The sequence below is a fragment of the Empidonax traillii genome, unplaced genomic scaffold (genome assembly GCF_003031625.1).
Source record: "Empidonax traillii isolate 1590-97213 ecotype Southwest subspecies unplaced genomic scaffold, ASM303162v1 scaffold488:size1064334, whole genome shotgun sequence".
NCBI classification, from domain to species: domain Eukaryota; kingdom Metazoa; phylum Chordata; class Aves; order Passeriformes; family Tyrannidae; genus Empidonax; species Empidonax traillii.
In genome coordinates, this window is record NW_020955681.1 from 299,103 (window position 1) to 325,892 (window position 26,790).

At 37.5% G+C, this 26,790-nt stretch overlaps 2 protein-coding genes across 2 annotated transcripts in view; one reads left to right on the forward strand and one right to left on the reverse strand.

Annotated features, from left to right (window-relative positions):
- Positions 1-20,409, reverse strand: part of TRAPPC12 (trafficking protein particle complex 12) — a 47,866-nt gene extending 27,457 nt beyond the window's left edge. The window contains exons 1-5 of the mRNA XM_027896243.1: positions 20,329-20,409; positions 18,292-19,499; positions 14,966-15,082; positions 8,392-8,505; positions 7,478-7,616 (exon numbers count right to left, since the gene is read on the reverse strand). Coding sequence (XP_027752044.1) covers positions 7,478-7,616; positions 8,392-8,505; positions 14,966-15,082; positions 18,292-19,494 — 1,573 coding nt within the window. The 5' untranslated portion in view covers positions 19,495-19,499; positions 20,329-20,409. The remainder of the gene's footprint in view (positions 1-7,477; positions 7,617-8,391; positions 8,506-14,965; positions 15,083-18,291; positions 19,500-20,328) is intronic.
- EIPR1 (EARP complex and GARP complex interacting protein 1) overlaps positions 20,402-26,790 on the forward strand; it is a 70,258-nt gene continuing 63,869 nt past the window's right edge. The window contains exon 1 of the mRNA XM_027896244.1: positions 20,402-20,531. Coding sequence (XP_027752045.1) covers positions 20,490-20,531 — 42 coding nt within the window. The 5' untranslated portion in view covers positions 20,402-20,489. The remainder of the gene's footprint in view (positions 20,532-26,790) is intronic.

The following is a 26,790-nucleotide window of genomic DNA, read 5'->3' on the forward strand; positions in this document are numbered from 1 at the left end:
TTTTTTTTTTTTTTTTTTTTTTTTTTAAAGAAAGCAAAAAACTACACACTTACTCTCCTACAAACTTTCTTACCAGTCCATGTAAACAGTATTCTGTAACTTCAGGTCAAATCAGATGAGCAAACTGCTCATAAAAAACCAGCAGCACTTATTCAAGCCACTCATCCAAATACAGACCTTAAATCCTGTGCTTATAAAAAATATGTTCCTGTCTCCAAGTAAACTTTTCTTTAGTTAAATGATATGAGGTGTGGATAATATACCTAATTAACTTCCTTCACTAATAAACTGACTTTGTGGTTAAAAAAATGGCCATAAATTGATTAAGATTTGGTAAAGTTTTCAATGAGTGCTACTTATATTAAGTGCTAATACATTTTACGTACACTTCTTCAAAAGACCTACAGGGCAGTAATAGAAAATGCACGTGAAGAGATCTGTTCACAAAAATAATTCTGTAACTCCTGATTAACAGCTGCATAAAAAATGACAAGAGCTGAGACTTTAAAAAGGAATGTCTGAGATTTTAGAAAACACTGTAATTTTCATTTTACATTGCTTAGGTTAACAAGAAAACAATTGGGAGGAGGTAAATGACATCTGTTGACTCTAGTAGATCAATAATAATAGTGTAAGGAAGGTCCGAAAGGCAGGTTGTAGAATTTGGAGTATAAAACTTAACAATAAAAACAGACTAGCAGGGAAAAAAACTATACTTCCCTCAATGAACACAGTTACATTGGGAGGGGGGACAAAACAAAAAAGTAAAATTAAATATGTTAACACTCAGCTGCAACAGAAATATATGTGCTTGTTAGACTAAGAAGTACATTACATTGTCTGTTCGCTTACTATTGGGCCACATACTTAAAGCACAGAGGGCAAGACATATTTCTTTGCAACAGATTCCTATACTAGGGATAACAAAATTTTATACAAACTCTGAATTAATCACATGCTGTCTTTTGTAAAATTACTTGGAATTAAACCCACATACTCTATTATATTTCACTCAGTACTGAATTTAACAGGGCAACATGTCAAGGAAGTATTTAAAACAAATAGCATATCCTGTGATTAAAATGTTTGCTTAGGAGCACAGGATAATGCATTTTGCTCTCTACTTCATGCTTGAGATTTCTACAGTAATGCCCTCTTACACAGTAAAACCATGCCAGCTAAGCTAAGTTAATTTCAACAAAAGGCAACACCCTACAATTATTGATATGTATTGAAATTTTAAGTTAAATAGGTCTTATTGTAGCTTTATGTTTTACAGTTGACCTGTATTGCTCCTCTTCAGGGGTTTTATAATAATCTATAAAAAATTTATAATGGAAAATGGTTTAATTTTAAGACAATTTTCTTACATATCACTTTTAAATACACTGGAGAATTTTTTTCCAAGAATATGATTTTTGACTGTCACTTTTGCATGAATTAATCTCATTCGTATACATATATGTATTATCGGCATACAAAAGGCAAAACTAAAAAATAAAACAAAGATCTGCTGAAAGAAAATGGATACTCTGAAAGCATGAGAACAGATGGAATAAATAGTAAGATCAGGTTAATTTTCTAAGACCACAGATTTCAATTTCTATTTCTTTATGAACAGCTGCACATTTTCATAACTGTCAAAACACAAACATCACCCCATGTCAATCAATTCAAAATGCAGTCCTCATCTGCAGCCCTTTTAGAGCAGAAAAGAGAGGATTCCAATGGCCAGCCATTGTATCTTTGTATTTTCTTGTTGCAAAACCAGTAAGCAGAAGTGCTTTCTGATCTGACTTGTACAGCTTATTCAACAAATCTTAAATACTAAAGATGAGCAGAAGGGCAGATCACCAATTACTACAAGTATAAAGTGGGATCTTATGACAGTAACAAAAAAAAATCCTTCCTGCATTGGGTAAAAGAGAAATACAGAAAATCCAGTTTCAGAAAAATATTCTGCTTTATACATACATATATGTATATGTATACATACAGAGATGTATATCCTTGCCTTTATATGCACACACATATTTATCAACGGTGTATGTGTAAAATTTGTAAGATTTTTAAGAGGGATAATGTAACTTTGAACCCTAGCCTTGCTGACTATCAATTAGAAGTATATTTAGAAATCCACATTCAACAGACTAGTTTCCAAGTTTTTGTTTATTATTTTCAATCCAGAGAGATTGAAGAAGAGATAGGATCCTAAATGTTTGAATGTTTACAACCATTTAAGGAAAACGTTTTGAAAATTTTATCTCAAAGTTCATGCTTGCGTATTCTTTACATTTTAACTGCACGTGACCTAAGAACACAGATACTCTGAATCCAGATCTGGTTTTGAAAGATTTCAGAATTACTTTTTCAGTAATTTGGAGTTACTTGCAATGAAGCAAGAAAAGCCTAAGAGAAATAATATAGGAAAACCCTACAACAACTGCTCTACCTCATAGAAATCACCCTAAATCTTATCTACTGATAGCTGTAGTAAGGCAGAATTTAGAAATCATTTACTTACTCATAGTAAAGAAATCCTATATAAAGTTGGTACTGTCTACAGTGAGACTATGTAGCCTTGGGAAAGAAGGCACAACTAAGTACTTCATCAGTACTCTACCCCCCTTAGAATTATACATACATTTCTTAACTAAAATACCCACATTATTTCTGAAAAATTCGTATTTGCACATCTGAGTAGTTTGAATAACAAACTGGAACCACAACACTTGAGTGGTATTTATTCAAGTTCTATTAGCTGATTTCACAGGTAGAAGGTAGCTCTGAAGCAAACAAATGGAGAGTGTATTTAAGACACAATAGAGATATACATAGTAATGTAAAGAGAATAACAAGCAAACCAGTTCCACTAGAGGCTTAAATATGTTTTTTTACTGCCGTGAGCCTGAATGAAGAACTCTCCCAAGCAACTGCCAAGACTGAATGAGTCTGATGTGAAAGTGTTAATGTCAGGCAGCATTTGTCATAACACATGAGAAAACTAGTGCCACATGTACCAGTGATTGGAGTAACTTTTTTCTTCTGCTTTCCTGCAAAATTTTAAGGCCTGCAATAATAAATGGAAGACGGAAGTGAAGGCAAAAAAGTCAGACATTATTAATGGACAGGAGCACTCTATATGCCATAGTTTCTTTAGTCTGTATGTTTCTCCTCTTATCTTTGTTTTTACATTCATTGCTCCCTTTTGTCTCTCCACCTACCGCAATTATTCTTCTATTTTCCCCACACCACTTCCCATTCTGCTACAGTTCTCCCACTAACCAAAATTTGATATGGTTGAAAAAAAAGGGTATTTCACTTATGGAATCATCAAAACCCATGGTTTAAAAAAAAAAAAAAAAAGGAAGCTTCAGCTAGGATGCCTCCTACTAGCACGGACAAGAAGGAGAGAAGAAGAAAGGAAGACAGTAAACTCAAAATGGCCAAACATCACTGCAGAGGCCTCACATACAGGAGATAATTTCCCCAGTCCAAGTCTGTCCTTACTTATGACATAGGCTGGCATTCAGAAACAGGACCAAGCTTCTGAGAGCAGGTAAACCTTGGAGCTGTACACACAGTGCAGGTGTCTGTAAAATGTCTTTTGTAGGTATTAGAGAAATAATTCTGTGTGTTTCCCTTGTTAACAAAGTATCTCTGCGTTAGACGTAAACCAAGTTTATCATTACATATTTTGCTGGTTTATAGGCTTATTAAATGTAATAACAATAATAATTTATTAGAGTTCACCTTAGACATCAGCACTGAAAACTTGTTTACAGCATGGGCTTGAATGACAGTTCTAGACCACATATGACATGATTCCTTTAGGAGGATTTGAATTTCAAAACTGAATAAAAGAAACAAAGAGCACTACTTGAGTAAATAAGGACACATAAAAAATGAAATCTCAGACAACTATTTTTTCAATCTATTTTTTCATGTATTTCTGATAAAACATCTAACTACATGGGGTAGTAGTAAAGTCATAAAAATAATACAGACATAATAAAATATGCTAAAGCAGTAGTTACGATGTCTAAAGTCATCCTATTTTGATAGAAATATATATATTTTTATATATCATATATTATATTTTTAAATCATCACTATCCATCCAAAAGTGTCAGCTTACTGTAGCATACATTAGTGTATCCCTAGAGTTGCAACACAGCCACAATTCAAAAAAACTTGTGCTAGAAATAGTAGCAGAGTTCATGGGAGGGTGAAAATGCATGAAATCAGTTTCTAGAGCACATACAAGGGGATATTTAATGACACGTTCCTCATTTAGGCAATTTCCACCAGGGTACAGAGACTGCTTTCATTCAGAGGATGATGCTGTATCTTCACAAGGAGAATGAAAAGAGGAAAGGAAAAATAAAATCCATCCCATGTCACATAAACCTCTGGTCAGGGGAATGAAGTCCAATTTTTACTTATGCAAGTTTCTTTTCTTTGTAATACAAAATAAATTGTTCTCAAGTTTTGTAGCTTTAGAGCACTGATTTTGGTAGCATTAACTTTTCTGTAACTTCCTGGTCTACTAACCAGAAACAAGACCAAATTACCTCATAAAAGCATGAAATAGCATTTTAATGTTCCATTTTAGTTGTTGGCTCTCACTCATTCAGAAACACATAGGCATTACCAAAGGAAAGGCTATTTCAGGTTAGGAAAGCTACCATGAGAGTTCATTAAACATCACAAGGAACACAGAAACAAATGATGCAAATAGAAGTGGGTCAGACTGTGTAAACACAAAGTCAAAAGCCTAAAAAAAAAAATCCTGAAATTCATTAGTCATGAAAATGATGACAAAAATTCAGCCTTATATATCCCAGAGTGCAGGAAGCAACTTGGAACAGAATTCCTGACCTAAGGACCTACCTATTAAAAACAAAAAAATTATATATAAAATCATACTTTTTAGCTTCTTTACACAAATGAATTTAAAAGAAATAGATCCATAATTGAATAATTTTAAGATTTTATTAGAAAATGGGAACAGTTTTCTCTCTGCCCTATATCAAACAGAAATGATCCCAGAGTGACTTAACTTATTCCACCGCAGACATAAGGATCCCAGATTACACTCCCCGACAGGCTGCACACCTACAGGCAATGGAGATGACTGAAGAAAGAGCACGTAGAAACCAGGAAAGGAAGCATTCAGAAAGACTACATTTTACAGCCATGATGAAGACAACAGTAATGGGATCCATGCACAGTATGGCTGCAAATGCCATACAAAATATGAGGATTAAAAGGAGATTAGTAGCACAGCCAAAAGGGGAAGATCTTCAGAGGGAAAATAAGAGTAGCCTGGTGGCCACGTTAAGTAAAATTAATGGAAAAAAATCTTCCACTCCTCACAGAGTTACTTGTAACTAAAATTCCTTGAGGTATACTTCTCCAAGATTAATGGATGAGGGACTATTCTCACTGCTGTGAGAAGTTCGAAACTTTCCCTACTTCAAGCATAAAACCCCAAAAACTTTCCAATTTATTACATTTTTTATTATGAATATTTTGAATACAAAGAAATCATGCAAAATATAGTATGTATTACAATTAATATGTACATTATTTATATCTATATACTCATTTCTTAAATTGACTTTTAAATGCTTACTCCATTTATATACCATAAATCAAACCTAAAATGTTGAAACAAAACCTTTTCTTTTATGCTTGTTACACCACAAAATGATATGCAAAATTACCAAACAGCAGTGGGTTGTGGATTCGTGCTAATAGATTTATGAATGATTTATCTCTATTTTTTTTATTTAAATTAGTCAGTTAATGATGCATTTATACTAAATTTCTCTATCTGTAATCCAGCATAGTGTAGTTTAATGTCAGCCAGAAAAGAAGTGCTTGTTTTCTCCTACATCCCTGCGAATACCTCATCGATACCCTCGTAATTTGTATGAAATAACCACAGTGGTTGAGTGGTTGCTGCAAGAACAGCTTGGATTCAAAGCCCAGGTCCAGAATGGGTGTCTGCAGCAGCCAGCCAGACCGTCCAGACCTGTTGCTACTTGTATGATCTGTGGTACGAGGACTCAAGTGCCTCAAATATTGACATGACCTGCAAGGATTTTTCTTTGACAAAAAGGACTTATTCTTAATACTGAAAAAGATGTGGAAACATACATATGGCCTGGGGAAGACTAATCCTATGCAGCACTTCATCAAGTGCAGAGCTGCCCAAAGATAACCAGATCCAAGGAGCTGTGCAACCTGACAAGACCTCTCTCACTCTTAAAAATTACACAGTTCCCTCTCAGTGGATTGCCAGTGATTGCCCGAAAGATGATGATTAAGGTCAGAGGGACTTCTTCCAAGCAGTCTACATTGGCCTTGCTAGGCGACAACTGACCCTTTGCATCACTGAAAAGATGAAATAACTTTCTGACACCAACTTCCCTTCCTCAGCAATGCCATCAAGACTACCAGCATCTCATGTAAAATGGACTATAACTTTCCAGTGGCACTGCCTATCTATAACAACTGTTTCTTACAAAGGTTTTATTATACACTCTGGTTCAAATACAAAAGCCAAAGAACATTAAGAACACTCAACACTGTAATTGCACCAAAGAGTTACTTTTTCTAAATAACAGATTTAGAAAAAATAAAATTTCAAAATAGCCTGAATAGAAGCAAAACTGCTCTTAAAACTAGCAGTTTTTCAAAGCCAGGCTTCTAGAGGACTAGAATTCCGTGAGTAGAGGAACTATGTGGTAATCCATGGGCTATTTGGAGCAGTGGGAAGTAGCGCATCTGTAACTCGAGATGAACTGCTTATAAAGAATTGAGGCTGTTGGTGGCTTTTTCCTCTTCAACAATGAGATACATAGTAAACTTCTGTTTTTATTTACTTGCAATTATTAAGCAAATAATTCAACCATTTTTTACATTAAGGAGATTTACTAAATTAGCTCTAAATTTGTTCTTTTAATCTTAGGAACCAGGAAATAACACCTGCATTAGCACCTGCCTGCATGGGCATGCAACGGTTAAAAACAGCATACTGATAGTACCTGGATGAGTTAAGAGGAAAAGCTTACAGATTCTATTTGCATAAACTCTCCCATTACCTTTCACAGCCTGTTTCTAGCTAAAACATGGTATTTAAGTTTGGTGGGTTTTAATTTCAATACCATAGATCTAAAATATTACATTTAGTTGTCAAAAACATTGCTCTGTAGCAGCATCATGAAATACGCTGCCTACCTATATTGTTTTACTTCTTATTATTCCTTATTGCTACCTCCATAATGTGAACAATACTTTAATGTAGTAATCAATCATGTTCCCCCAGGAAAAAAAAATAAACCAAAAGCAACATAATCCAAAGTTCACCAATGCTTTAGAATTAAAAAAATCCGAATCCAACTAATATCTTATAATGACTGATAAAACCAGCAAATATAAAAAGAATTTTATAAATCAAATGTTTTACCTTTTCGTCCAGGGTATACGTGAGGGTAATATTCATAATAAAGATCAGGCTGGTCTAAATTTCCAAATTGTTCAAATTCCATTTCTGCATTTTGGAATAGATTCAGTTTTACCAGCAGTGCCAGTCTCACAAACCACAGCTAAAAATCAATATATATAAAGAAAAGGGGGAAAGTCTGTTATTAGCTTCAATCACAAGCCACATCCAAATACAGTTTCTAAGTTCTTCTGATAAAAGCATCTATGTTACTCACTGAAGAGAACAGAGATTTATATTTACACGCTCTTTCACTGATGGTTTAATTGTTTGTAAAGATAGAGAGATTTTGAAGATGAAGTTTAAAAACTGCCCTGTTCAAAATTAGAACATCTCTCTTTAACCTGAGTTAGCATGTATGAATTATCAATCTGATATATTGATTGTTTTTCCAATTTTATTATTCCAATCTTAAAATCTCTTAGGATTTTGGTGAAATTCCATGAACCTTATAGTTACTAGGGTCAAAAACATGAGTTCTCATCTAGGTTACATCTGAACTACTTGTAATATTTTATTAATTTGAATTCTTACTTTTTTATCAACATGAAACACACTTCTACCATTTGAAATCTTACTACAAAGTTCACAGTCTAAATAGCTCTATGAACTCCAGCACAGCGAGTCTCTCAAGACAGCAAAACATTTCATTTTGCTAGTGTGATTACCTTTAAAAGCATACAATCAAGATCGAATTCTACTTAAAAAAAGAAGTTTGTTTTAAATGAAGACTTACTTTTCTTAAGCAAACAGAGAAAGTGACGAACTACAAGGCTTAAGTAAGCTCAGTTTTTTGGTTACAATTAGGAAAAGAAGTTTGATCATGTTAAAAAAAATGCCACTGGAAAACAGTGACAAGGGTGTATCTGTAAACATACCTGTAAAGAATCTGTAGTATGGTTAGCAGGCTGTCCACTTTTTTTGTAGCCTTGACCATGGGCAGTTAGAAGCCGCCCACACAAGTCAACTGCTGCCCTCCAGTTTTTACTGCTCTGGGAAAAAGAAAAGAGTAAGTAGCAAAATCATAAAGCCCCTGAAATGCACAACTGCTTATTTTGCCTGAAGCAGCAACATGTACTCATCTGTAATAACGACAAGGTCAGAAGAACTGGCCAGCGAGAAGCAGAATGTCATTTGTCAAAGTTGCACATCTAATTAGGCAAAAAGTGAAATCAAGCAATAATATTATCACATCACTAAACCAAAAGAATATACAAACCCATACAGAATTCTAAACTTAAAACTATGTCATATTTGATAATATAAACGCATATACTATAATATCCACAATTTTGTTTTCTCCTCAAAAGGAGAAAAAAAATTGCCAGCCATATATTATCAATAATCACACTCAAATTACTCTACTATTATAAAGTATTCAATGCCTATTCTTATCTCACTGACTTCAGTATTTCAGATTATAACCCCTAGTGCAGTTCATTTAATGAAAATAAACTTTCCTAACATTGCCCAGAACGTTCCTAGCAATCAGGAACAACGGACAAGAAACAATATAATGTATAAAGTGATATATTCAGAACAATAACTACAGTTTCACCAACACAATGTAAACATCTGAATTTCCATTCCATGAATAATTTCAAAATATTAAAATTATTTTTTTATTTATAAAACAAAAACATTCTAAGTTAGACAAATCAAACTGTCCTGTTACACTGTCATCCCAATAATGTTTCTGCCTTGTATAGCCTGATACAACATTAACACAGAGAGTAATGCTTCACAGATTTTAAGCTGTCATACTTTTCTATCATACAAGAACAGTTTTTCAAGAGACATGTATCCAGCAGGTCATTCTGCAATAAATATATCTTATTCCTGAAAGCAACATTTCTTTCAAATAGTTTCTTAAATACATTAAAAAAAAGGTAATAGAAATTGTCATGTTGTCTGATGAAATGGTAAGAAATAAAATATATTTATATTGGTGCTTGCAAGTTCAGATCAGCAAACAGTTAGATCAGAAATTAGTAGTAACACCTGAAGACTTTTCATATTTTCTGGACCCCAATTTGCCACCATACAGTTCAAAGAGCCACTACGGAGACCACCTCATCTCTCTCCCCTGCATTGTCAAATACCAGATAAAAAGCTGAGTTCCACTGGAAATACAAAGCAAGACAGCAAGACCATGAAACAGCATGGCAGAATGTGGGACACCTACATTCTAATGGAAGAGCAGGAACTGAAAATGCCTTTCTATAACATCCTTCAATTACCTGTATCAACTTAGAAAAGCAGAAAGATCCTGACATGGATTACCTGAAATTCAATCCTCTTCTGGAGAGACAAATTCTTATTATCCTTAGAACAGAAGCAAAAACAGACTCAAAACTGCACAACTTTTCTTCCCAGATGAGAGTTAGGATCCAAAAATAATAATGAATCATTTATGACAAACTTAGTTGCTACAATTTTTCAAATTCTATTTAGGGTATGGACAAAAAATACGTTTTCTTTATAGAACAAGACAGCCAGGAAAAGCAAGCCTGACAGTCATTGTGAAAACAGTCTTTGCTGGAAAATGAAACATAATATTCATCAAGATTTCAAAATTAGAGCTGCCTGCTGATCAGGGAGCATAATTCTATGTGGAAGTTTAATAGAAGGCTGCTGGCAGTACAACTTAATTTGAAACAAACTGGACACATTATTTTTTCTGACAAATTGTACCAAACTTAGAGTTGCCAGTCCAGCAGAAATCTTTCTCCAGTTACTTCAAACACCTCTCAAAGCCTTGCAGGTCAGTCACTTTCACGCTTCCCACGGTCTACAAGCACACAGTCCTAACAGCCTGGATCCTTTGTTCCTGAATTTTGTTTCTAAGTCCTAAGTAGAAGCCCAAAGCAAGTATGGACAGTACAGCTTCATATACTTCTTCAAAAATACTGAAGAATATCCTCAAAGGCAAAATATTATTCTAAGATGATCAGGACATGGTCATTTATCTGCTATTGTGTAAAAACATTAATTTCTCAAAGAAAAAATACTGTCAACCAAATATTATTGCCAACCAGGTCGCTAACAGCAGCAGCCAGCAGCAGAGAACTTCTCCCTACACATTAGCATTATCTTTTTCTGTCTCCCCTCAGAAATATGAAGTTCTTCTTTTAATGAAAGCCACCAGTTTGTACAATTTCTGTACTTTTTAAGCACTGTTAGTCCAGATATTTATCTTTTGAAAGGAGTTTTTTGGTCCATATACATAACTAAAAATTAGAAGAAGAAAAAAGAATTATTTCAGTACTGACTGTTGTACACACACCAAAGCTGGGCCAAGCAGTGCAGCCACCCAACAGACAATGCACTATTCCCTGCAGAACTTCTCTGTTCTTCAAAAACACAGAAGTCCTGGGGGAGGTTGACATACAGACAGGGAAACTGCATAGTAAAACAGGTTTCAAATGTAATTCTTCTGTCTACCAAAGCAAGTCATGAAGACTGGATGTCTACAGAAAATATGTTCAGTGATAAATAGGGAACTCCACTGATATACAATTTATAACATTATTCAGCCCCTCAGGAAAAGCACTGAAATTTTATCCAGTAAGCAGAAACGCAACCTTTTCCCACAAGCACCCAGCTACTGTTTGTGCTACTTGTATCTTCCATCTTCTCTCAAATCAGTGACAAAAGTATGAGAAATTGCTCACTGATTTAGAAACAAAAGAACAATCCCCCTCCCTATTTTCGAGGATAATTTATAACTTATTAAAGTGAGTATGTATGCCATACCACTGTATCCAGATTTATTATATTTGAAAATATATGCAAAAGCACAACATTAATCACATGCAAAAGTAGCAGTATATGACTTTTTTTAAATACACACAAAGGGAGTCATTAACTCTACATGTAACACCATTAAAGTGATTAAAATGTCCTCCTCCACTAGCTATGACATGCTTCTCCCCTGTAAATTACATTGGTAGAGCACTTCCACATCAGTTAAGAAAATGTAGTTAGTAACCCTTTCCTGGCCTAGCAGCTTGAAAAAAAATGATTGTACATTAGAGCAAACACTGTGTATTTATAGTGGCAATATAGGTATAATAACTATCTAAGACAGAATTTTCCTATGGCTTATAACTCAAAGTATCAGAAAGGCCTTTATTAAGAGAGACTGTGCTATTTCTTAAAATGAGTGTAAACAATTAATCTAAAATATGGAATAAAAGGAACTAACAAAATTGTAGCTATCACCTTGTATTTGCTGCTGTAAAACAAAGCAATGCTGTGAAGACAAGCTCTTGCTTACATTTATTTGCTCTAGATGTAAACACATGTTCCTATGCCAGATTGATAAAATTTTTTAGAAACTGAAAACTCAAGATATTCTGCTTTCAGTTGAAAAATATAAAAACCTTCCCTGTACAGATGTATAACTCTATTCACTAGTTATTACAGAAATATTTTGCTGAACTGCTCCAGCACTCCTGTATCTCTTACAGGCCCCAAAATTGTAAAACTAATTCAGCTACACCAATTCACACCGTTACCCACCAGTAAAAGACTTCCAATTCAATGTTACCCATTTGATAGTAGAAATTCAAAATGAGAAAGCACAGTTGTTCATATAAACTATCTTTGGGTTACTGGTACAAACCTCACTCAAAACAACTACAGAACAAAACAATTTTGTTAGCCAAGTTTATCAGCCTTAGTTCAGTTCCTGCTGATCAAGTATTTGTCTTAGGCATGATGCTGCTTTTGGTGGTCTCATCAGAAAAAGTGCACCTCTGGAAGCTCAGCTTACTAACTTCTTGGTAACGTTTGTTTTCTGATAACTAATTGTACTTCAGGAAACTTTTGCAGACTTTGCACTATGATTTCCCCAAAAGGACATCAGTCTCCAACATTCTTGCTGCAAGCACAAATTTCATCTTACCCACAGAATTGTTTTTAACTTAAATGGCTTTTACTGGAACTTTTATAAGGATGTGAAAAGTTATTACTCTAGGATGCACACTAGAATCATCAAATTTAAGATACTTTTTTTTTTTGTGACCCTGGTAAAAAGAGCTGGTATATGCATTTGTAGATGTAATCTAGGAAGTACTGTCACTACATGTAAGGATCAAACAGGGATCAGATGATTTACAGTGTCAGAATAAGAGATCTTTAACCTGCCAAGTCATGTAACTTACAATGTAATGTGTGTAGTTCTGGGAAGTGGTAACAAACAATGTTGGCTTCAATTGAAAGAGACTCTGAGAAGAGCTCCTAAGATGATTGTGAAGGCATCCATGACTAGATTACTAGAGATTGGTTATTTTTGGAATTGCCACTGTTGTCTAATCATACAAAGTAGCAGGAGAGAGGAAGTAAATACTGAGAAAAGAAAATTAATTAAGAAGCAACATGAGACCAAAACACTTTAATTGTTGTATACAACTTTAGTTTTGATTAGAAAGAAAGATTTTGAGAGAGGACTGATTAAAATTCCTTTGATTAGCAAGCAAAGAGATGAAGTTCTGGAATAGCCTTTGAAAGTAGCAGCAGTGTATCTATTTGTTAAAACAGACAATTAAGAGAACAGAAGCAATAGTATGGTAGAATAGGGAAACTTCAGAAGTGCAGCTGAAGACCTGTGGTATGAAGATTTGGGATACTAGTGAGCCATTTAGTATGTTTTTCCCACCCACATAGGACTAAAACAGTACCCAGATACTAATGAAGCAGTTTTCTCTGAAGTTGACAAACCTGCAATAGCATTCTTTTTCTCTAATTTTTTTCCATTCCATAATACAATGGAGTCCACCCAAGATAATCTGAGAATTCAAACCTAACAAGTTTTTCAGAACAGAACCTAACATTCACTTCTTGTTTCACCTGCTACTGGTGTTTCCTACAATATGTGATAATACTTGAGAGTTTTAGATGGGATCCCATCTAAATTTACATGTGATCAACAACCGTATTATTAGACCTCTGTTGACTTAAGAGTTCAGACATCAGCTCACATGTAAACACCTAAACAACAGGTATCCGTCTGAAGCTGAAGTCTATCCTAATTCCAAGTATTTCTCTTCTGTACTCTGGACACATGTGAAATACACTCTTTTGAGTTGCTGCAAGGGATTGAATTGAGTGATAAACAATCTCACTAATTCTCATGTTCCTGTGTAGTTCACAAGGATACCAAATAAACTCCTAAGGAAAACAATTGTAATGTTATGGAAACTACATAGCAATATTTTCAATGTGCACCAGTTTTTAACCAGATCTTAAATGAAAATATTTCCTGTAAGTGGTCCTTTGCATCAAAAGACTTATTCACTACGCATATTTGGTCAGGAATTCACTCAGAAACAAAGTAAAACTGATGACAGAATACTTACTATATGTCATTCTGGCCTATTATGTATTAAAAAGTACACATCTTTTTAATTAGTATCATCTAGCAGGGGATTTTAATGTTTCTAAGTCTGAAATCTCTTCTAAACATTAAAGACTCTTGCCACTCAGAAATAAATTTTCTACATTTAGAATTTCAGAAAAAACCAGCTATGTTTGCAAGGGAAAAAATTGACCAGCTAATTATTATCAAAAAAAGAAACAAAATTCTGAAAATGAAACTGAGAAATAGTTATATTGTATCATAAGAAACAATTAACAGCTAATGATTGAAAGCCTTGAAAACTGAAGAACATTCTGACTTCTAGCTGAATGGTTGCAATTTTATAAAAACTCTGAAACTTCTAATAAGACAAGTTTATAATAAATAAAATAAATAAAAATTATCTACAGGTAGCAAAAGATCCTACAGTTGCAGACTGCCTCCTAAGCTTCGCTGCCTTGAGCATAAGAGCCTTAACACGGATCTTCTGGAGCTTAAGAGCATGTTCAAAACTAAAACAGTATCAGCACCAGCACTGTATTTAACCTACAAGGTTGTCTGCAGTATAGAAGAACATCTTGCATAGACGCCAACTATGGAAGGAAATATTTACATTAATGAAAGGATTAAATTAAGCTTTCCTTTGGAAGCAATTTACTTTAGTTTTTCTGCACTGAAGTAAAACATTAAGCGGTTTAACTTATCACATCAGCTTCGCTTACCATTTACAACTTGTACATCTTGCCTTTTGTAAAACACTCAGGTGAAAAAAAATAATACGTACGTAGATAAACAAAAAAAATATTAAAATCTGTTTTGCAACCATTTACATCACAACAAAATTTACAGTCTTTTTTCTAACTTTTGCATATTAAAAAAATGTTAACTGCATGATGTAAACCCAAATATTTAAACCCCAATCTCATTCCCTTTAAAAGTTACTGTTGTTTGGTGAGTACTACTGCAGGATCATGGATAGACTGATGCGTAGATTTTTTTTCTCCAGTTTCTCCTCACAGTCAGTAACTCGCAATTATCTTGAGGGAGGCATAGTATTTAATACATATTAAATTACAAAGATTGTTACTTACAATTAGCTGTTTCAAGCCCACAAACGACTGCTCTACAGAGCTGGTGTTCAAAACTTGTCTCTTCACTGCGGCTTGCTCCCCCAAGAAGCGAAGCATTAACTCTTTTACTGCATCTCCCTTGGTGTTCATGGAACAGAAAAAGAAGACCCATAACAAGACTTTTTTAAACATCATTTTTGCAAAATAAAATGCAGAATTAAAGCTGAGCAACAGTTCTTTCCTCTAGAGAAGTACTTATTTTCCAGTACTTTCTGTGTGAAATAAATATAACTGCACATGTACTTACAGCATTGTAATGAAAATTTCTACATTTACTCCCCATAACTTGGTATATTCTTTTTTTTTCCATGTATAGGTTTCCGTTAGCATTGATGGGTTCAGGTTTATTTGCTTCTCATATTATTATTCATTCACAGATCTTACAAAATATTCCTCAAAGATCTTATGAAACAATCAGTTTTATGGGTTTTCACAGTATATATGAACACTGAAAGGTGCAAGCTACTGATTAAAGATAAACATGCTCATGATAAGCTAGCCTTACATACCCACAGAAAACAAACTTGAGAAATCACAGAACAAAGTAAACAGCAACCCTTCAATAAGTGTTCTTAATTTCAAAGAACTAACTGCAAGAATCAGTTAGAGAATCTGGACTATGAGAGCTCAACAGCTTTTTGCTTAAAAAAAAGATGAAATTAATAAAATACAGCTATGATAAAGACAATTGATATTAAATGTTGGCACTTTCCCCACGGACAAGGATGGGAAATATATTTGTGTTTAAGGAATGAGACTGCAACTATTCTTTCACTACATGGAAATATTTTACCTCTAATGCTGTCACTTATCCTATGAATAAATAAGATACCCATCTTTTGGACAGAAGAGTCCAAAGGATTAAAAGACTGCAAAATTACATGAATATAGAAGAATTCCTAATTCCCTCCAACAGTACTTTGGACCCAACAGTACTTTGGAGAACGAAATAGTGAAATTAACATAACGAAAGAAAGGACAATGACAGCAGACAGCAACTCACGAAACAAGACGTAATAGAAAGAGCATAAAAAGCTGCACTCAGACTCGTTCTGACACTCGGAGAACACAGGTACAGACAATCTGTACCATTCACAATCCAAGATAGTTTAAAAGATAATGTGTCTTCAATGATCACCAAAAGTAGTTGAAATAAAAAACATTCAGTGTTTTTCTTGGTATGATTAATCCACACAAAACTAATCTTAAATTTTCAGACAACACACGTTATACAAACACTTTCTGAGTAAGCAGGGAAAAGAGTAAAGGATCAAGCTCTTCAATACACATCATGCAAAATGTCAGTCCTTCCCTGAAGCACGTTTGCAGTTGCAAATGCACTGCAAATGCACTTTACAACCAACTCCTCTGTCCACTGCATGCAGCCTGGTTTAACATCTTGGATTAACATTTACATTAGCAAACTATTCATAACAAAGCCATAATAAGTATTGTTGGAAGCTGCTTTAACATTGAAAACATGCCTCCCACAATGTTTCACTTGACATTTCAAGTACTCTACAATTATAGTTTCAGTTAAATACACAGTTTGCAGTACTAGTAGTGTATGGAACAATGTACCAAAGTAGGGGATGTCAAGTCAGTCAAGTCATGCACTCAGGCCACTGAAAAGCAGTAACTAAAAGTGATGAAAACTGTCTAAACATAAAGCACTTCAAAACTTGTCCCAGCTGACATATCAATGAGACTACTTATAAATGATAATCAACGAAGAAAGCAGCAGGAACGCCCTTTAATTCCATTGACGATTTTACGTGAGGTCTTACTGAAGAAATAAATCACATGGATATTGCCAAATGTCTTCTTTTAAATTATGTACTAAATGGTACATCTGCATATATGCACATGGCCAGATTTAGGGAATCATCAGCACAAACAAGCCTTTAATTGATGACTGGACTGAGGAAAGTGAGCAAGAACTATTGTGAAAGGGAAGGCCTGCAATAAGGAAACCCTCATCCTTGGAGCCAGCAGAAGGGATCATTCATTCTGTCCACCCCATCAGCTGTCAGGAGAGACACAGTACACACGCTTGAATAACTCATCAAGGTCTAAGGGATAATTTGGGCATGGTGGGAAGGACTGGAGGAGTAGCAGCTTCCTATTACAATGCTTTCCTTCACGCTACTTTTCGGGTTCTGCAACACAAACAAACCTTTTAGGATAAAATTAACCCAAGAAGCAGCAGCACGATGGCATATGTCTAAAACTGGTATAACTGATTAATTGGGACAGAAAACTAGGATTTGTCAATTAATTCAGCTACAAATCTGGATCTGATTCACTCCAGAAACTTTTCTGATAGCTTCTGCAGATCAGGAAGTTACTGCAGACTATTCTCTGCTTTGCATTTGATATTGACTGATAATCTCTGTTATGCACAATTAAGGATTAAAGTATCCAAACTCTCAACACCATCTATCTAAACAATAATTCTATTATCCAGAGACACAGAATGAAAGAATAGAATTAGCCTATTTCAAGAAAAAAACCCAAAACATTACTGTAGTTAGTCTTGGCCAGGATAAAATTGCTTCATTATAAATCCTGAATAGATCTGAGTGAAATTTCTCAAATTCTGAAAAAAAAAGCTTTATACCTTGTCACCAGTTGAAAACTCAGATAGAAGCAAAAGAGTGAGTTTTCACTACTATGTTTTTTGCTTCATGATCTCATTTGGAGTTTTCCCTTTAATTTTGGGGTTATCCCTTCCCACTACCTTGCTGCAGCACTCAATCATTCTTGCCGGTTATGCCTTTCCACTGCTTAGGGAAGATAGAAAAGACGCAATTTCAGTCAGTGTTAACACTATTGAGAACATGAGTGAAAACATGTTAACACTGTGAACATGAGTGAAAAAATGTTATTTTCCACTTGGTTGCAACAGTGAATTCCACAGACAAACAAAGCTGTCTGCTTTCAGACTGCAGCACAGCAGAGAGATTTTGTATATATTCCAAATGTGAGCATCATCTTACTAACTAAGAGGACCAATACTTAAAAATATAACCAGCTTTGGATTCTAAGGAAATTGTCAACACTGGTTTTCAATGCACCCAACAAATGTCACTATGAATAAATTAGATCTGGTTCTATCCCTTTTACGTATGAGTAGGCAGTGACACTGACTTTTATTAGGTTTGAAGTAATACACACAAGGAAACAATCAGCAATATGAAGCACTATGATATACACATTATTGGACAGCTCTTACACAGTATTTCTAAAATGTAATCACAGACTAAGATGCAAAAACAGACTCTTACCTGGATATTATCAAATTTTAATCCAGGCATGGTAAGATTCTCTTTATCTATGAACATGGTGCTGTACTGTTGTGTGGCAACTGAAATGAGAACATTCCTTGTTTCCTCACTAGGAAGCCAAGCATCATTTCTTCTATCTAGTTCACTCATATTTAAGGCTGTGGCAAATGGGTCATCACTCCCAGCAAAAACAGCTTGGATTTGTGAGAATGGCTTGGGGGATTGAGTTATTTCTAGAGATGAGGAAGGACCACCTGCTTCAGGTCTCCCATTGCGCACAGGGAAAGTAGGGTTAGATGAACCATCTCCACCGTTAGCAAGAGAGGACATTTGTTCTGGAACTGAAGAGCTTGCATTGGGATTACTAACAGAAATAAAATTGGATGTGGTAAATGAATCAAAAAAATCAGAAGCTAAAGTGTTAGTGTTAACAGTGTCGCCAAAGAACTTGCTCAGGCTAGGACTTGGTTGAACCACCTGCGGATTAGACTTCACCGGAGTCTCAATTATACTACTGAAACTGGGAGATTTTACCATCTGAGGCTCAAAGCCATCAGGTAGGAACAACTGTGGCTGGGTACTAACATTGTTTGCTTGGCTAAAGATGGTGCACACAGGAATAGGCTCAGCCTCAGAAGATGGTTTGCTAGTACTGGGGGACGATATTTGGTCCTCAGGTTTGCTTTCATTAATGTTATTTGGTTTTTTATCATCAGGAACGTTGTTTTCCATCTTTGGTTCTTCCTTCACTGCTTCCTGAATTGATTCTTCCTTCAAAGATGCCTGATCATCTGTTCCAATCTCAGAAATGTCTTTGGGTGTTTCTTCATGTTCAGTTTCACTCTCATTACTTAAAAACTCTTCTTTATCCACTTCTGCTTCTGTTTTTTGATTATCTTTAGCTTCCATTTGTTCTACAATCTCCTGGAGACAACCAAGGTCACCTGTGTCATCTTCACTATTGTTTGGTGAATCTGAAATAATGACACTCTCCATCATTTGCTCATTAAGTTTATCTACAAAATTATTTGAATCTTCTGATACAGTTTCATTCCCTTCAGACTCAAATTCATCTCCACCAAGATCAATGGTTTCCTCATGAAAGAGAATTTCCTCCTGAGTTTTTTGCTGAACTATGTCTCTGTTATCATCTTCATCTGAGGTGCTCTTTGCATCCTTAGCATTGCTTTCATTATTCTCCATGGTAGCTGAAGAGGAAAAAGTCCCCACCAAAAAAAGAATTAGTTTTGTTACTCTGGTACTGGTCAGGTGTCACAGTGAAACTCCTAAGGATCATACAAACACTGAAATTCTTGCTTTAAAAACACAGTAATGTCATTATATGACATCTGTCACTTAACGTCTAATCACAGAACAAATTAATTGTGAAAATACATTCTCTCCACGCTTTCTGTGCATCCCAACAATACTGGGATTGAAGAGCAAAGGCCTCCCACTAAACACAGGCAAAACAGTTTAACAGAATGCTTTGAGTGGAAGGAGACTTTGAAGATCATCTCGTTGCAACCTCCCTCCCGTGGGCAGGGACACCTTCAACTAGAGTAGGTTGCTCAGAGCCCCATCCAGCCTGGCCTTGAGCCCCTCCACGAATGGGGATCTACAACTTCCCTGGACAACCCGATCCAGGGCCTCTGCATTTGCTTCACCGCTCGCAAGTCCAGCTCGGTCCCCGACCCAGCGAAGGGCAGTGCAGTCTCAGCGCCGTCCCTAGCGCGGGGCCGGAGGAGCGGCACCAACGCCCGGCGGAGCTGCCGCAGCCCCGCGGCCCCGGGCTGGGCTCGGCGCTGCCTCCGCTGACGCCGCGGGTGCCCCGGCCCGGCCGCGCCGCGGGGCGGGAGAGCGGCCTCCACCTGGAGCGGCCCCGGCGACACCCGCCCCCCCCTGGCCGGCCCTCCGGGAGCACGGGAGCCGCGCGACCAGCCCGCCCCATCCCACACGCCCCATCCCATCCCGCCCCATCCCGTCCCGTCCCGTCCCGTCCCGTCCCACACAACCCATCCCATCCCATCCCGTCACCTGGCGCCGCCGCCGACACCACCGGCGCCGCTCCCCCCTCACGGCGCCTGCGCGGGGGCCGGCCCGCGCGCAGCTCCCGGAAGTGGCGGGCGACGGGCTGCACCGAGGGCCAGAAAGCATCGGGCGCGGGCGGGATTGTGCGGCGAGACCGAGGGGCCGCGATGGAGGACGACGCGCCGGTGATTTACGGGCTGGAGTTCCAGGTGAGAGGGACGAGGGGATGATGGAGGCCTGGCAGTGCCGGTCCTGCCTCTGGGAAGGCGGTGGCTGCGGTGTCGCGTGTATGCGGTGGGGCAGAGGAGAGCACACTGGCGTACGCTCGGTCCCCCGAGCGGCACCGCGGGCACCGCCGGCTCCTGGGGGCTCTTGGGGGCTGCGTTGGGTGTTTTAGAGGTGGCTGAGCAGGGCACGGGAGCCGGTCCCCGCTCCAGAACCCGCTGTTTGCGGGGCCAGGGCAGGGCTCGCTCCCCCGAGGGCGCTGGGGGAATCCTGCCCTGTCACTGTCCCTGTTCCACCGCTGCAGGAGCCTTTGGGGCTCTGGGGTGGCACGAAAACACCGTCAGTCCCAAAGAGATCCCTGCAGTTCATTTTACCTTCTCATGAAGGAAAAAATAATTAAACATGCTTCTGTGAGGAGAGAGCATGAAACTGTTTCCAGTAAGTTGCTAATTTTAGTCGGTTACATCCTGCTGTAAAGTTACATGATCTTTGTGGGATCTCTTGCTGTGAGTTCCGTGTCTGTCCCATGGAACAAATCTGTCCATCGTGGTAGTGGTTATGGCTATAAGGAAATGGAACTGTCTAGGTTAGGAATGTATTGGTTATCTTCTTTGAGGAACACAGGTGTTTAATAAGGTTTCTGCAAGTTCTGGGAAAACAAATAGGAAGGTAACTGGATGGGTGAGTGGGACCCTAATTCATGGTTCCCACAGTAAGGATTTTACTCAGCTGTTATATGTTCTCTTTGGCAACAACTGGCTTATCATTATTGCCAGTAAAGAGTAATAGCTGTAGAAAAAAACAGCACCTCCTAATAGAACAATTAATTCCACAGTAGATGTAGTAATATAAATATCTACACAAGCACTTTTTTTTGAGGCACCTTTATTAAAGTGCTCGTGGAAAGTAGTACACGAAGGTTCTTTGTAACAGATGCCCTGGCTACTGAGCCATGTGCTCTGTACTCCAGACTATGCCAATAGATCTCCTTAGCAAATTGTGTATTTGTTTGTTTTTTCTCTTCTATAGAAGCTGATGTGTAAAATTCACCTGTTCTAAATGTTGAATGTACTGAAGTCTGATGATATGCTATCATTTTATGATTGGCTACGGATGGCTGTAACTCTTGCTTCAAAATTAACAAAACTTACACTGAAATCTCTTTTGCAGAATAGAATATATATCTTCTACTTAATAAAATCTATAGCTCCTTTCTTGTAGGTCATATATAGTGAGTCTTCAAGAAATTTTGGAAGGCTAGTCTGTGTATTGTCTGGAACATGGACCTGTGCTTCCCCCACCCAGCCTTTCCCCCACCAAATCGTGTATCCTCCTAGAGACCTATTCTCTTCTGCCAAGTATGTAACAGGGTTGTCTGGCAGGAGGATTAAAGAAAATGGATGAAAAAAGTGGCCATAATAGAAGGAAATTACTGTTAGTACAGATCACTTAGAGAGAAGGTGAGGAAAGAGGAGATGGCTTATGTGTAAGCTGGAAAAGGAGCATAGACATGAAGGTTCTATTTCTGATCTCCGTTAACTCCCAGTGTAGCTTTAAAACAAATCACATCTCTGTACTTTCTGAAAATGGAGAGACTTTAATGAGGAGACTTAAACCTAAAACTAGTCTGGTATTTCTAACTTGTGTCTCCAGGTCTAGTAAGAAAGATGATTTTTTTTTAAAGCCTCATTTCCTTTGTGTTGCTAGATAATAATAGTTAGCTGCATCATCACAATTACTGCTTCTTGTCTGAAAGCATCTCTTCAGAATAATTTTTCAGCCAAGTTTAAAAAATTTTGTCTTTGTTTCTTATGTTTGAGTTGGGATTTGTGTTTTTTCTAAAAATTTCCAATCTTTACTTCAGCTCTATGACAAGCTTATTCAAAGTTGACTTTGAAATCACAAAGCAATTTAAAGGAGGAAGGGATCTTCTTACTCTTGTTGCAAATAAAATTTATATTTCACTAAACAGTGACATGTAGAAACTGCAAGAGAAATTGTGGACTGAGAAGCAACATGTGGCTCCAGCAGTCAAGAAGAATCTGTCCTTGGCCACTGACAGAGAAAGTGTAGTTTGCAGATGTGCTTTTCATCCGATCCGATGTGGCTGGTTTATAAGAACTTAAAGCGGATTCCTACTAGGGTGCTATCTGCTAATTAACTTCCAGTTATTTCTGTTCATTTCCATGTGCAGAATGTGTTCATGTGTACTTATGTATTGGCATAAGTAAGGTAACTTAGAGTAATGAATAAATACATTTTTCTCCTTTTTTTTTTTTTTTATCCATTTTTCATCAAAAAAAGGTTTAGTGGAACAGGGGAGTCTTACTTAGAACAACATCACCTACAGAAAGTTCTAACACTCAAGACTGAAAAGATATTCTGAGCAGTTATAGGACTGCTTATCACTACGTAGCATGTGTAACTATTGTGAAAAAAGTTTTACCAAGTAACAGTGAGAAACAATTTTGGTTTGCTTTTGTCTGGGGTGGAGGTAAGGGGGAAGCTAAACATTTAACAGCAAAACAAGAGTAAAACTAGTGATACTCAGTTTTCTGCAGGATTAGTTTAATTTTTGACCTGGTTAGTTCCTCCTATTTTACTAGACATTTGGAACTTCTTTCTGTGCTGTTTTGAATGTTTGTATAACCTCAAAACCATATGTTTTAGGAGTGGGTTTTTTTCCTCTCTTGAGTGTGTCTGTGAGCTATAGGAACATGGACAGACATACAAATTATGTATGAACTTTAGGGTGTGTGGTTCTCTTTGTGACTTTTTAAAAGACAGTATCCTGCTATATTTGCTTTGATCATCTGACTGTAGTGAAAATGAGAAAATTACAGATGGATGGTGAATGAAAATTTGAGTTACATGTGTGATGTGACTGTGGCTCAGGATGATGAAAACAGAGTAAAAAGCGTAGCTGCAGAACATTTCACAGAATGTGGACCCACAAGGATCATCAATTCCAATGCTTAACCCAGCACACCGCTATCCCTGAGAGTCATACCATGTCCCTGTCTTGAACTCTGTCAGCCTTGATGCTGTGACAGCTTCCCTGGGGAGCCTGTTCCAGTGCCCAACCACCCTCTGAGTGAAGAACCTCTTTCTAATATCCAGCCTAAACCTCCCTGGACACAACTTCAGGCCATTCCCTTGGGTCCTGTCACTGGTCACCACAGAGAAGAGATCAGTGCCTGCCTCTCCTCTTCTGCTCACAAGGAAGTTGTAACTGCAATGAGATCTCCTCCAGGCTGAAGAGATCAAGTGAGCTCAACCACTCCTCATATGGCTTCCCCTCAAGGCCTTCACCATCTTCGTTGCCCTCCTTTGGAAGCTCTCTAATACCTTAATATCTTTCTTATATGGTGGTGCCCAACACTGTACACAATATTCAAGGTGAGGTTGCCCCAGTGCAGAGCAGAGCGGGCAATTCCCTCCCTTGACTGGCTGGCCATGCTTTGCCTGATGCCCCCCAGGACACGGTTGGCCCTCCTGGCTGCCAAGGAACTGCTGACTCATATTCATCTTGCCACTGACCAGGTCCATTTCTCTGGCACTGCTTTCTAGCCTCTCATTCCTCAGTCTGTACATACATCCAGGTTTGTCTAACCTGGAGTACCTGCTGTGTCTACCCGGTGTTGAATCGGCTTTCATTTTCAGGGAGTCACAGTTTTCCCTATGTTGTTATTGAGGGTTTAAACAGTGATGTTTTGAATAGGAGTGTAAGCATACTGAATGTCTCAACCTTAAACTAAGGCAAATACAGTATTTTGACTGGGTGATGCTTATAGGTCTGGAAATGAGCAATATGTAGAGGCACTTTTGGGCATAGGTATTTGGCTCAAGACTACATCTTGCTTGTTTAAAAGTATGGGTGAGGGAAGAGGAACATTGCTTGTACCAGAAAGTGGAACGTATTTGGCGCATTTAATGGATTTGGGGGATGCCACAACACTGAGCTGAATTTCAGCATGCCAGACACTCCTACTGTGCGTTACATGTCAAAAGTACATAGACCTGTAAGGGACAAGGATAATGAGCAGGAGGCAAGGACAGCAGAGCACAGGGCTGTACTGCACAAACACAGCTCCAGCAGCACTTTGAGATGGGGTCTGGCTGAAGCAGGCTTGGAAAAAATGCAGTAATGCTTTGTCAGAAGTTGTGTAATGCATTTCTGGTCTTGTCCTGCTCCTTGAATAAGCAGCACTTGCCCTGTGTTATATTGTCTGTTAGTTGTTAACATGTTTTATGAATCCAAATACAGATTATTGATTTTTAGGGCTTGCCTGTTTGCAGGAGTAAGGTGAAACTTAATTTCCCTAAAGCCAAATGTGATTTTCTAAAATGAGAAACTTGAAACAGTGCAAAATACCAACTAAAATATATTGGTCATGGGTCTCCTACAACGTGTGTATAACTATGTCATCAGTATGTACTGAGAATAGCTCAGCTGACCTACCTGTGATCGAGTAGAAGGCAGGTATAGATTTATTGAAAGGGGGATTAAAAAAAAAATTCCTAACAAGATGTGTGTCACTTGAAAATTACCCAGGGAAACCTGTGCTGGCTGTGTTCCCAGTATGGGACCCTATAGCTCCTATTGGCAGTTGTGTTCTCTTTCCTGGGAGAGCTTTTGTGCTCTCCTGTGGGTTCGGAGAGAGTGGCCTAAACAGAATGCACATAACAATTTTACCACAGCTTTAGCGTTGTCTTTGGAGGACTTATCTTGAAAATTAAAACAGTTCAAGAAACTACATGATAATGTCTTACTGAAATTCCTAGCTTTTGTGGCAGTTCTCTTTCTTCTCTAGGATTACTTACTTCATGAGTGCAAATCCTCTATATTTTAAACCTTTTGGTTTGAAGTTTTACTAGCAGAACAAAAGTAGCTAAGTGGCAAAGCTCTCTTAACTAATCCCCCAAAGATCTTCATAATGCATGAAGTGGATCATGTGAAAAGTATTTCTTTTAGGACTTTCAAGCAATTAGTAGATCTTGCTAATATTAGGTGAGGTACAGACTAGTGACAGTATGAAGATACAGTTATGTGAACTTGAAGAAACTCTTGAATGATTGTTACTTTTATGGCTCATGACAAATGAATGCGTTTTCCGAGGATGACTCAAAAAATGTGCTATGCCAGGCTTTGTGTGAGGGTTGCATTTGTTGCTATGAGGGTTGCATTTGTTGCTGTGAGGGTTTACAGAATCTGTCAGTCTTTGAATAGGGTCAGTGCTCTAAATAGGTCAGTGGTAGGAATTCTTGTGCTGTGAAAGACTTGGAGAAAGCAGCTGTCTGAGAGCACTGAAGGTCACCTGGGCACGTGTGCTGCCAACCTCTTCACTTTCATCAATAGAGTCACTGCTGCTTATTACAGTCGCTGAGAGGGGGTCTCCTACTGTGGTGGGAGAAACAAGGCTGTCTTACCTAAGTAAAAATTCGAGTGTACTTACTTGAAAATTGAAATTGTGCCAGAAGGGGAAAATAACATTTATGACATTAGCAACCTGGGCTTGTCTAGGGGGTCAGGGAACTTGTGTTTTGCCTCCAGTAGGAGGCGTCAGCAAATCCAGCTCCCCTCCACCATCCCCCAAGTAGCAGTATTCTAGTTCTGGTTTTCAACATAAGCAGATGGTCAAATAACTTTAAATTCAGTCTCAGGGACTGCAAATACTGTGTCCTTACATTTTGTATTGCAAGTTCACAGTTTCTTAGTACAAATTGATTGTCTGAATTTTAAATGATACTTGTGTTGCAGAATTTTTGTTTGCTTGTATTTAAAGTAATACAAATATTTAAATGTTGGGGTCTGTTTTCTAGTTTGTTGATAACAAACCAGTGCAATACATCAGCAACAGAAAATTTGTGTTGGAGAAGTACTGATTCTTTTTTTTTCTTTGCCTATTAATGGCCTAAGTAGTAACAGTCAAAAAAAACCCTCAAAAATCAGACCAAAACCCAAAGCAAACAAAAAAAAAAAAAAACAACCAAAACTTTGTGTATTTGGTTGGTATTGCAAAAGATACTGAGACGGGAAAGTGTCAGAAGAACTTACAAATGAAGTGTAGAGAATTAGTCCATTGCAGTTTTATAATGCACTTATTTTAAACCAGCCTTCTATACCTTTTGAAGTTCCTCATTGTGTTCCTCCAGATCATCTCTTGCTGTTGTCAAGGACCTTTCACTTTGCAGACTCTGTTCGGGTTTTTTGTCTCTGAGATTTTTATTATTCTGGAAGTG